Source organism: Lytechinus variegatus, chromosome 17 (assembly GCF_018143015.1).
Source record: "Lytechinus variegatus isolate NC3 chromosome 17, Lvar_3.0, whole genome shotgun sequence".
In the NCBI taxonomy this organism is placed as follows: domain Eukaryota; kingdom Metazoa; phylum Echinodermata; class Echinoidea; order Temnopleuroida; family Toxopneustidae; genus Lytechinus; species Lytechinus variegatus.
In genome coordinates this window covers 8,280,518-8,293,128 of record NC_054756.1, presented here as the reverse complement: position 1 = coordinate 8,293,128, position 12,611 = coordinate 8,280,518, and the positions used below count along the sequence as shown (strand labels likewise).

General features: G+C 38.2%; 1 protein-coding gene across 2 annotated transcripts in view; it reads left to right on the top strand.

The window, feature by feature from the left end:
* LOC121430493 (regulator of G-protein signaling 22-like) overlaps window positions 1–12,611 on the top strand; it is a 31,893-nt gene that overhangs the window by 3,429 nt on the left and 15,853 nt on the right. For both annotated transcript variants that reach the window (XM_041627776.1, XM_041627775.1), the window contains exons 4-13: window positions 323–385; window positions 795–1,028; window positions 2,700–2,813; window positions 4,243–5,181; window positions 6,265–6,563; window positions 6,890–7,054; window positions 8,338–8,524; window positions 8,929–9,440; window positions 10,519–10,687; window positions 12,097–12,198. In XM_041627776.1, the coding sequence (XP_041483710.1) occupies window positions 323–385; window positions 795–1,028; window positions 2,700–2,813; window positions 4,243–5,181; window positions 6,265–6,563; window positions 6,890–7,054; window positions 8,338–8,524; window positions 8,929–9,440; window positions 10,519–10,687; window positions 12,097–12,198 (2,784 nt within the window). The remainder of the gene's footprint in view (window positions 1–322; window positions 386–794; window positions 1,029–2,699; window positions 2,814–4,242; window positions 5,182–6,264; window positions 6,564–6,889; window positions 7,055–8,337; window positions 8,525–8,928; window positions 9,441–10,518; window positions 10,688–12,096; window positions 12,199–12,611) is intronic.

Here is a 12,611-nt window from a genome sequence, read left to right as displayed (position 1 = left end):
ATAAATAAGATTAATGAATATGAATGAATTTAATAAATAAATGTGAATGAATGCATGAATAAGTAACTAAATAATTCAATAAAATAAATAAAAATGAATGAAATTAATAAATGAATGAATGAATATTAAAATAGATAAATAAATGAACAAAGCAACATAAGTATATCAATAAATTAATAGATATATAAACTAACAAGTAATAACATACACATACACACTCAGTCATTTAGAATCCCAATTTTTTCTTAATAAATGTCCTTGATATTGTCTTCACTATCTTTCACTTATTTTAATCTTAATGAATTGTTTTATCTGTTTACAGGAGGATTATCTTGCAACAGATGATCTGTTCATTGATTACTTCAATGCATTCCTTCAGCTCTCGGTACGTACACCCTTCGTTTGTTGTAACGATCGTTTAAAACCACTCAAAGACACAGTATTATGGTTGAATATGACTGACCTGTCGATGAGCACTTTCAGAAACCATCGTTTATTTAATGCCTTCAAATCGACAATACTGAGGTAATGTAATTTGACTGATGCATGTGTATGAGCAGGGATTGGTAAGAATGCTAATCTACTCAGCCAGTGCTTGTTATATCCTAGAAGCAGAGCATCATTCATCAATATCGTAAAAGAAATTTATATTATAAAAAACTAAATTTTTCAGGTGGTGCTTCTTTCTACATGTATGTAGGTTGTAGCTGCATCCAGTTTGAATACAACTATCTATGTGAATGTTGTTTTATAGAAAAGAACTGTAACCTTTTGATTTGCCATATTTCTTGCAGACTTTCTCGAAGCCTGTCTACTTCAATAAGGAATATGGCGGTTTTGAAGTGGTCACAGACGAGAAGCAGAGCCTCAAGCAACGTCTGCGTGATCTGGTACGGTCTCAGCAGAAGCCTAACCCTATCTACAAGGCAGCCATCGCTGTGGCTACGGCCAAGAAGCCCCCTAAGATGCCTTGGCATTACGGTGACGACATCGAAGAACCTGACGTTAAAACAAGCTTTAAAGTACAGGTTGGTCTTTTTTATAAACAAAATTTACCATAATTATAGTCCCAGGTTTTCCTTTTTTTTCTGACGTGTAAATTGTGTGTTCTTCGGTGGTCTGAACTTGAAATTTTGTGTTTTGAGTGGTCTTATACAAAACATATGATAATCATATATTTGTAATCAATGATAAATTAAGTCAATAAAGTAGAACTACCCAGAATAGGACTACAATCACATTTCATCATTTCAGAAAAAAACTTCTCTTCTGAAAGAGTCACAGTTTCATGGTCAGATATTGTTTGTATGCAATTCAGAGTTGTCATTTGATGGGCTGCATTCTTAACGAGTCAATGGTCCATCATCCTCTTGTTCAGGCATATATCTTTAAACCATTTATTACCCGATAAAAAGGTTATTTCAGTGCTTAAGCCACTTCTTAATCCAATAACCCCCTCATGGTAGTGAAAGAGGATGTTTTATTCAACTTGTTTGTGCTCTTGACATTGAACCCAACTCTCCTCGCATGAGTGATCTTACCGTTTAAGACCAATTTTGTCCTTTATTCTTGGAAGTGACCTGTCAGACCTTGTTTAGATTCTCGTTGTTGTATCAAAGCATTTTCAAGACACAATTTATGCACTGTATAATGTACAAGTTACAAAGAATTTTCTGTTTTCAAACCAGCTGGATAGAAGAAGGTGTCAATTTTGTAACTTTATGGCTGTTTTGTGGCAGAGGGTCACATGGACTAGGCTGTTCTTGCATAACTCATCATAGGCACAGAGTCAAGCCTTAGTTTGTTCCACAACATTTATTGTGTTTAAAGTTATTGGCCCGAATTCACAAAGGTGGTTTTAATCAGTCTACTCTTTAAATACTTGACTCATGAATAAAATAGCATACTTAACCATGACAACAGGCATCATGGTTATCATTAAAAAAATTTAGTGTTATGGGATTGGTATGGGACATATTCTAATTAAAACAATACATGTATCTTCATATCTTGAAAAAAAATAATAAATTCTTATCATTATACTGACTGATTAAAAAAAAAATCATTTTGAACAAGTACACACATTAGTTTACCAAGAATGTGTTTAGCATTTCCATTCATTTGAACGTAGGATAAAATAGCACTGTCAAGTAAATGCCTTGCTCACCATTATAGGTACATGTACCTTGGCTGGGGATTGAACCATGGACCTACATGTGTCTAGTCATGCGCCTTATACCACCCGGTCACGGCACCTCCATTGAATAATGCAGGAAAATCTTGTAGCCAATTAAATGACTTTTGTAAGTTTTGAAAACTACAAATTTGCCTGTAATGAATTCAATCTCATTGAGTTAAGCACTTCTCCTTTTCTCACTCGAAATTTTAACAGTCGATGAGTTTATATGGATTCACTTGCACCAAATTAGATCTGACAATGTCAGAGGTAAAAATTTGGACTTTGGTATGCGCAGCTGAGAGTCCATTGAGTTATTTATTTATTTCATTTATTGGTATATATGCATAAAAATTGACCTGCAGCACATGTTGCTGAAAGGGTCAATTTACAAAAATTCATGAAGTACAATATAACAAAAGCAAATGAACAAAAATGTGATTACAGTATTCTACATGTATATGCTTTGCATGCAGTATTTCAAAGTTATTACGTATCTGTGTTTTTTGTTGTGGTTTCATAGTGTTTGAACAAGGAGCAAGGGATTCAATGGATAAAGGCAGAACGACTTCCCACATTCCTAGAAAGCGATTGTTACATCGAGTACAGACTTGCCAAACTCATCTCGCAGACAGAGGTAAAAATTTGATTAATTTTATTTTTGTTTATTTGTCTTATTTATCCAGGGTAGCCTGTTCAGTGATTGAAACACTGCTCTCAATCAGGGCCCTGCACAAATACACATAAACAAACATAATACGTTATATACAGAAAATGCGAAATAGACATTACATTACAATTTAATTACAATTGGGTGAAATAATATGAGTAAATTGATCAAAAGAACCAGTATTCAGCAGGATTTCAGTAGGAAATTAAGGAAAACAAATTAGGAATGTAAATTACTTATATTCAGTTGAGTAAATATAAGTTATTGATTGGGTCTGATGTCTTTCATTGATAATAATACTAATGATGGAAATATCAAAACAGGAGTATGGAAAAGAAAATGATGATGATGACAATAAAAGGAGTAATAATGATAATATTAGGGATGATAAGAAGAATAAGTAGAAGTAGTAACAATGATTGTGGTGATACTAATTTATTTATTAATTTATTTGGCACTTCAACCATATTCAAGATTACAAAGCAATATCAATCATTACATAAAATGCCATAAATTTTACAGGTAAGTGCAATATTTGACATTAATATAAAATATTATATTTTATAATAATAGTAATGATGATGGCAATGATGATAATGACAATAGTATTGATGAATGATGATGACAATGATGATATAATGATAATGAAAATGACAATAATGATGATGGTAATGCTAATGATAATGATAAAATAAATACTACTTTAAGTGCTATGATTTATCACCTTAGATTATGGAAGGACTAATAATATACAAATAGCGAATAGGCATGAGTGCGATGGTGCGAGATTTCGCATGAGGTGAAAGAAAGATGCTCTATTCAACGAGGCGTTAGCTGAGTTGAGTAGAGCGTTTATTTCTTTCACCGAATGCAAAATCTCGCACCATTGCACGAATAAGAATATTCGCTATTTGTGTTGTACAACGCCTCAGAATCTAGCGAAAATATGAAAAACAAGAGTTTTTCCCTCCAGTAATCTATGAAAAGGGAGCAAAAATATTGAAAACAAAAACCAAAATCCCACAAGCCGGGCCCACAACGCAACAAGCGCACATGATCTTGGACAGCATTGCGCATTTAGCCAGCGGGCTGTACGCGCATTGTACCTCATTCAATGAAATAGCATTGTGACGTCGCCTCCTAAAGTCGTGCATTGGTACATTTTGGATGGTACGTCTTGTGTGCAACGGTACGAATATGTGACATTCAGCCTCCCATTTGATTGCTTACAACAAGCTAAGTAGGCGTTGTACAATAGCAATAATAAGAAAGGAACAGAACCATGCATGTACATCAGTTGTACCATGCACTTGAAGAGCCTTGAGAGTAACATGAACATTCGGTTCTGAGCAAAGATGTTTTTATCAATCTCTGATTTTTTTAAATGTTTGCACAGATTGCAGATAAAGCATCAGATACCCCACTGAAGCTTTTCATTGATCCTGCGTATGAACCATTTGCCATTGAAAGACCACCTTTGATCGAACCACCAGTAGTTGATGAACAAGCCATAGCCATACGTGACCTGTTTGTGTGCATGGGTGATGCCTCAACGACGCAAACTCAAGAATGGTTCTCCACTGTCAAATTGTCCGCAAGTACGTCTACGACAAACTCCATCGGGAAGAGACCGTCGAGTTCAGTCGGGAGGCCGTCCAGTTCTGTTGGGAGACCGTCGCGTCCTGACAGTGTGGCTCTCACAATGGACAGTGGCTTTGCCAGCCCGTCAAGATCGGATGCATTGAATATGTCTTTGACCAGTCAGGATCTGACCATGGACATGGTTAATGACCTCCCGCACAAAGATGTCTTGTTTGAAAGTCCGTTGCGGCTGCGCGAATGGCGTGCCCCGATCGGTGACAACGTCTGCGAGGTGGCCGACACTGAAAAGAGAGGACCTGGCGGGGCCTATTACCTTGATATCAACAAACCAGAAGTGCTAGAAGAGGAAGCGGAGGAAGAGGACAAGGCATCTGTTGAAAGCGATGAGAGCGGTTGTGAAAGTCAGCAGCTTGACAAGGCCGAATCTCTCGATCTAACAGAAATTGAAACCAAAACCGGTTCTGAATTACAAGAGAAGGAAGAAACAGTATGTACACCCAGCCCAAAGGTGATCAAGATTAAGAACCTTAGTGACATTGCCAGTGTTGTTGTGTCAGTCTCGCTAAAGAAGGCAGTATTGATTGCAACCGAAGCATCAAGTGAGGACGTTGATAGGTATCTGGATGATAACGTGTTGAAGGTGGAAGGGATTCAAATGGCAGACCTGACATCGCAATGGGAGGATCAGTTAGAGTATGAGGTTCCAGTCACTCCAAAGAACATCAAACTTCAGGTATTCATTATCTTTCTTTGGATTCTTTTTTAAGTATTGGTATTGCAAAATCCCCCCCCCCAAAAAAAATGCATGCTGTCACTATTACAATCCAATACTAGAATATAAGAATGTATACCTTAAAACTGCTGTGATCTGATTTATTGGCTAAATTTAGAGATTTTATGTGAAAATCTACTTCTTTTCAGGTACCCAAGGAAATAAATAAATGAAATATTTTGTTCTTGATATCTGTTGGATAAATAGTTGTGTATATTGAAAACTAATCAATTGCAAGTCCAGATTGCATGCTTTTGATTGGTTGAAAAATAAAGTTACATTTGATTGCAACTCTTTCTGCAATGTGTCCCAGGGCCTGTTTCATAAAACCTGTTATAACAAATTTGCAATAACTGTTAAAAGCTACTGAAGTCTTTCAGTCTGATTGGCTGATAGTACTTCATAAAGTCTTTATGAAATGGGACCCAGATCTGAAAACTTTCCCTTGATTTTGAATGGCTCAGAGACACACAGGTGTCTGACTGGTTGTAACCATAGAATCTGTCAGATGACTATAACTCATCGGTGCTTTCATGAAAAGATCCTCTGGGCCCCGTTTAATAAGATTGATGCTAGGGCTGTTTTTTCTGCAATTGATTGAATTAGTTCATGTGTAAAGTCAGTCCTTGAAATCGTTGCCGTGATTAATTGCTATAAAACTTTGTTTTGAGGATCTGGTTTAAATAGCTTTAGTGCAGATAGATTGTTTGATAATAGTGATAATGATGGTGATGATGATGATAATGATAATAAACTGGTGCTTACATAGTGCATAATCAATTAAAACTGCTCTATGCGCTTTATGTAAACTGCCCTCCAATTTTACACTACAACCAAACAAGATATAATACATGTAGATGTTTTTAAACGATTCCACTGATGTATTAGACTGTACATGTAGATGAGATGGCAAATTGTTCCACAATTTTGGGCCCTGAAATCAAAGCTGGCCTCCCCCTTTTTGAAATAATTTCTGGATTTTGTAAAGATCGAAGTGTCTTTACGAGAAAAAATTCTGTAACGACCGTCTATGATTCATTGAAGGTTCCCGACCAGGAAGGAGAGCGATCAATCAGTCGTATGTCAACCACGCTGTCCGAATGCAAGGACACGGTCGGGGATGCGGACTCTCTCTTTGATAGTGATCAAGACGACGATGATGTTGAGGAGGAAAGCCGGGATTCTTTCTTCAACAAACCCAAGCCGACCTTTGATCTGATGAACAAGAAGGGACTGGATGCGTTCAAGAGGTTCCTGTGGGGTTCAGAAGGAGAGAAGTGTTGGAATCTGTGGTTGGACATTGACAGAGGTACCATGATTGAGGATCAAGAGGTTTGCAGAGTGTAAGTTTTTTTTTTCATTTATCTATTTATTTGCCCTCTTTACCCAGGTTGGCCTGTTCGCTGATTAAACACTGTTCTCAACCAGGGCCCTGCGCATATACGTAGAACAATCCTAAGAATATATAAAATACAAAACATGTGAAATCAACATTATTACATAATTACAATAGAGTGATTAGAGATATGAGTAGTTGAAAAAGAACCAGTATTGGAATTCAGCAGAAATCAAGGAAAAATTTAAGGTATGCAATTTTCTTGTAGGTTACTATGTTTTTTAATTGTAAACATATATATACTAATTGTCTGTAAATGGTATTTTGTTTCAGGTTTCTCTCTTGCCTTAGAGACAAGTATATCAAGACAGGAGGGGACTGTGAGCTGTCCTCTGCTATGAGGGAAAGACTGGGTCTTAAACATCCTTCAGTTTGGACATCGATGGAACAACTTGCGGGACTCAAATCCAATATCATCAAACCTTTACTTCTTTATTGGTAAGAATTGATTCGTCTGACTGATGTTTCTTGACACTGTTTGTATGTTACACACAGCAGGGCGCTAGATTACTTTTAGAGAAGCGCTTGCCCATTCGGGCAAGAAAATTTTTAAATAGTTGGAATATACTTGCCCAAAAATGTATTTCGCTTGCCCGAGAAAAAAAGCCTTGAATAAAAGTTTTACCTCTTCAGAAGAAATTTTTGCAGTTTTATAAACCATTGATTTTTTTCTCTTTTTTGACATGAACCGATCTACCTTGTTATTGCATTTCTTTTTCCAAAGTGATTTTATCTTGCCTGCCATGACCATAATTAGGGTCAATATCATATCATATCGATCTTAATTTTGGTCATTCTACTGTGAGAATTTTGCTTTCTACTGTGTGAATATTGCTTTCCCAATTCGGCAAGTAATTTTGGTCTTTACTGCAAAATACTTGCCTGACTCTAACTTACTTGTCCAGGGCAATCTGGCAAGTGCTTGTTGTAGCACCCTGCTCAGCTTAAAGCATGATTGTAACCTGGGGGTGTTTCTTAAAGCTGTTCCAAGTTAAAAGAATGACTGGTGCACCTTTCTTACATGCTAAATAATTACCAAGAAACATTTAATGGTGAATATCATTTACCGCAAGAAAGGATTACCGGTTGTTCTTATACTCTAAACGTATGAACCTCTTTACAAAACGGCCCCTTTGGGGATGTTTGACAAACACTTGATTTAGATTGAAACACACACTTCAATTCCTAATTGTGTATGGTATATATAACTCATCACCACATTTGTCATATCACGCTGAGAGGACCGATTATTGCATTGTTGTCAATGAAGTAACGAGTTCAGTTCCGTTGGTGAGATCACATTCATGACCCAAACTTATTCATAACTCCTGTGAAACACCTTCCTTTTATGTACTTTGCGAAATCGGGTACTTGAGAGATGGCTGCATATTCATGCTGATTGGCAAGTGATCACTCCAGAATGTTTTAATGGTTTTAGTTCAGTCTGAAATTTTGATGTAAGATATTGATGTAGGTTGCAATCCTTTGAATGTAGTAACATGTTCTGAATGTGAACTGTTATTGTTATTATTATTATTATGAATTTGGTGTCACCTGTGCCTGGGAGGGGAAAAGCCAACCGAATCACTGTGACCTGCAGGTCTCTCCTCCCAATATTACTGATCAGGGAATGCAGGTAGACCATTACGCTGGAATCCCCCCCCCCTCTCTGGTACGAATACTCTTGTGGGTTCTTAATGTGCGAACTTGTTTCCTTTCAGGGCTCCTCGTTTCTTGATGCGAGAGACCTACCAGCAGAATCAATCGAGTAACTACCTTTACATCCGACAGCAGCTCCTTACCAAGCCTGGTCCAGCCCCGTATCCTGATCCCCCAACGGTCACCTTACTCCCTCTTCGTCCAAAGTCATGCTGTCCGAGACTTCGCTTGTTTTCTCTCGATTCTGAGGTAGGCCTGAAAAAATTGATGTTAATAATACTTCTCATAATAATAAAAATAGTGATGATGATTTGAATAATTATGATAATAATGACCGCGGTGATGGCGATGATGTAGCTGAACTGCCGAGCTTCACGAAAGTTCGCCGAACTTGGCATTTCTGAACTGAAGCGAACCGATAACGACAAGGACAATATAATATGATCATTCTGTGTTGGGGAATTATTGTTTTAGGGGCCCAAACATGGAGTACTGTGTGTGCAGTGCTTTGTAACTGAAAGGAAAAGTTGCTATATCAAATGAATTTGGATTGGATTGGTTTATAATACAGTGCTTTAAGAAACATGTGGATGAAGTAATATACATATATATAATTTATATTTGTATAATGTTATTTGTTTACTGAACTACAGCCCATGGAAGTTCATGTAAATCAGCACATGAAGAATCCACCAGCGTCTCGTCCAGAGAGTAGACCCGCCTCATCAAGAAGCCACCAGGAATCGGCCAAGAAACCGGAGCGCAGACACGAGAGGAGTAAAACCCTCCCCATCATACCGCTCACGAGCGCATTGACGACCATTACTCCCAAACCAGCAGTCCCACATAGCAAGGCATCTGTCAGCAGCACCCCCCTCAAGAACAAAATTGAGTCGGTGAACTATGGGTCGTCGGCTGGACCCTGCATTATCAGTAAGGTGAAACCGGTCCCTCCCAAGTCGGCTCCTCCGTCCACCATCATCGCTAGAAGAATACGACTCGAGGTGGAACAAAACGTCAAAGATGAAAAGAAGGAGGTAGCTGTTGAAGAAGAGACAGATGAAGAGGAGGAGGATGAGGAGGAGGATGATGTCGATGATGATAAGAGTGATGCATCCAAACTTGAAGAAAATGCTGTTTCACAAACCACCGAAAATTCACGGCAGTAAGATTCCTTCATTCATTTAGATTCGGGGGATATTTCACAAAGATTAAGGCTTGACTAAGCATTAAGGCGACCGCACACATTACGATTGGTCTGCGACTTATATTTGGAAAATACGTAGTAGAATTTGCTACTATTATTGAGAATTGGAATATCTTACTGTGTTATGTTCGAAATCATTGTACGAATACCTATGTTCGAATCTGTGACCATGCTATCACCTTCTAAGAATAAAAGCAAATTTAATATTGAGTCGTAATGACGTCATAGCAGTCTTACGATTTGAAACTAATGTGGCCTTTACTCCAAAATAAAGGCTTGCAATCTTGCAAAATGGTTATATTATATTCTTTCAATTAATTTTAACCCCAAATAAAATGATATGTTCCATTCACATTTTCAGAAAATGAGCAAAATGTGATTTGTTCAAAATCGGATTGCGAACAGTTGTAAGGTGGCCTCTACACTTAAATTCCCTGTTGGGCGTGGTTTATAACACATCCCCACGTTGGTCAGATTACGATCATGAACCATGCTCTACCACACACTTCATCAGTTTGATTACACGTTAGGCAACTTGTCTAAATTCTGAGATGCCTCTATTGGCAGGAGTCCCGCAATAAAGGTGCTGTGTCCTTTCATAGAGGCTTTCCTGCAGATCGTTTTGACTCTGATGAGATTTAACACTGGTGTATATGAAAAGCCGCTTGCAGGAAAACTTTAGATGTGGCTCTGTCTTTGCCATGGATATCATGTGCGCATTGAAACAGAATTACAACTCTTTGTCAGACATTGATCTTTGTGAAACACCCCCTTATCTGAAAACATACTAAGTGAAAATTTATCTAAACAAAAGTTGACTCAGTTTCGTATTTGTATGTTTTGTGCAACCTAAGTAAGAATCAAACATGAGAAGTCTTTTAATTAAAAAATTGTGCAAGATACTGCAATACCAAGCTAAACATTTGGCATTGCTATATGGTAGGCTTCCAAAATGCTGTGATGTTTTTGAACTTGATATTTCCCCAATCACCCAATCAAATCCAGATGATTATTTTTTTTTTGCGAACATTCTTAGAGTGTCGCCTACACAGTCGGAGAAAGGATCACGTCCAGGCTCTTCTACGAGCACCGTGGTAACGGATGAAACCGACTTTCTTCAGATGGATGGCTTACTCAATGATCTCTATCAGGAGAAACAAACGGGAGGATTTCTGATGAAGTTCCTAGAGAAAAGGGAAGACAAGGTAGGATGGATAGCTTTTGTAACAATTTTTATGACTGGGCACCCAATCACAATGAAATCATGTTTATTGAATAAAACGCATTACTTTGCATCCTCCACATTATAATAATAATAATGGTGGCTACTTATATAGCGCACAGGTCCACCTTTCGGTGCTCATGGCGCTTTAAAAAGGCACTGCTATTATTATTACCCCGGCTAAGCTAGGCAACTGATTAAGGCGCACACAGCTTTTTGAGGAATTACTTCCTGCCGGTACCCATTTACATCACCTGGGTCGGGTGCAGCACACAGTGGATGAATTTCTTGCTGAAGGAAATTACGCCATGGCTGGGATTTGAACCCACGACCCTCTGTTTCAAAGTCCGGAGACTAATCCACTGGGCCACAACGCTCCACACTCCACATAATAATTTTTAGGGCACACACATTCATGCAGTGTAGTAGTGAATTTGAAATTGTGACATGCCCTTTTGGGAGATTTACCTAGTGTTTGAAATGCCATGTTTCAAATATTTTGTATTTTGGTAAGACTTTAAATGATAGCAAAGGGAGGGAGGTGTGAGATTCAAATCCGACTACAGTATTAGCATCTTTTGGCAAGGCATTTGTCTACATTTGCCACTCTTCAGGTGGATGTTTCATAAAGCTGTTCGTAAGTGACTTTAAGAACGATTGGTGATCCTTTCTTATGCAGGGGTGTGAGAGTTCAGATTTTTATCTGATTTCAGATTTTTTGTTTTGATTTTCAGCTTAATTTCATCTTATTTTTGGCTTTCCTCTGTACAAAAAGTATGGGAGCTCTTTCTATTTCAGACTTTTTCAACGCTCTTCAGCTTTTTTCAGATCATTTTATTTGTGACCACTCATACCCCTGCTTATGGTAAATGGTATATTCATTGGTGACTGTTAAGCGCGTAGGAAAGTATCAGCAGTCGTTCTTAAAGTCACTTTTACTTACGAACAGCTTTATGAAACGGCCCCCCTGGTGTAGTAAATGGGTACTCGTTAGAAAATGGAATTCCTTGAATACTTGAGGCAACTGATCAAGGTAGCCATGCTTAAGCCTTGGTAATAATATGCAGTGCTTAGAAACATTTTATTAAATGCTATGTGAATGTCCGGACTTTAAAACATAGGGTCATGCGTTCGAATCCCAGCCACGGCGTAATTTCCTTCAGCAAGAAATTGATCTACATTGTGCTGCACTCGACCCAGGTGAGGTACATATTAATGGGTACCCGGTAGGATTAATTCCTCGAATGTACTGAGTTACAGTTGTACTGTAGCTTGAGCTGAAGCCGGGTTAATAATATTTATGTTTTCTATTCTCTGGCAAAAAACGCCTTAAAAATCCAGCTATTATTAGTATTTTTGATCATGTTTTGTTCTATTTTGTTGCTTTCATAGATTGCTGTCAACTGTCTTGCCTGTTGGCACGAGCTTCAGGAGTACCATGCTCTTTTCTACATGGATGTATTCAAGCCTTATAACCTCATCAGGAAAGCCAAGGTTAGTCAAATAGTCACTGTGTCTTAGACCCCCTTAACGAGCTGAAAGACAAAAATATGCAATGTGTTGATGTTTGAAGGTTTGCATGGTGGTAAGAACAATCGCGGAAGTGGTTTATGGTAGGTTCAATGTATGTAAAGTCCTGGAAGTACTGGATGAAAGTGGATAGAGCTAGACGTGAACTTGGAAAGGCGAGAAAGTGGAGGCTGGGAAGTCGCGTGAACGAGTGTAGTCCACTGCCCAAAGCGAAGAGTGTTCTCTCCTGCTCCTGCTCTATAGCTCCATTCACCAAACTCAAGCCAGCCTTCTCTTATCTACAAAAGCCTCTCTCACCTCTCCAACCCAAACAACCTTCTACTCCATCCTCTCACTCTGCCTACTACTCCCTTCTGGTTTACGGTCCTTTTAAGGAA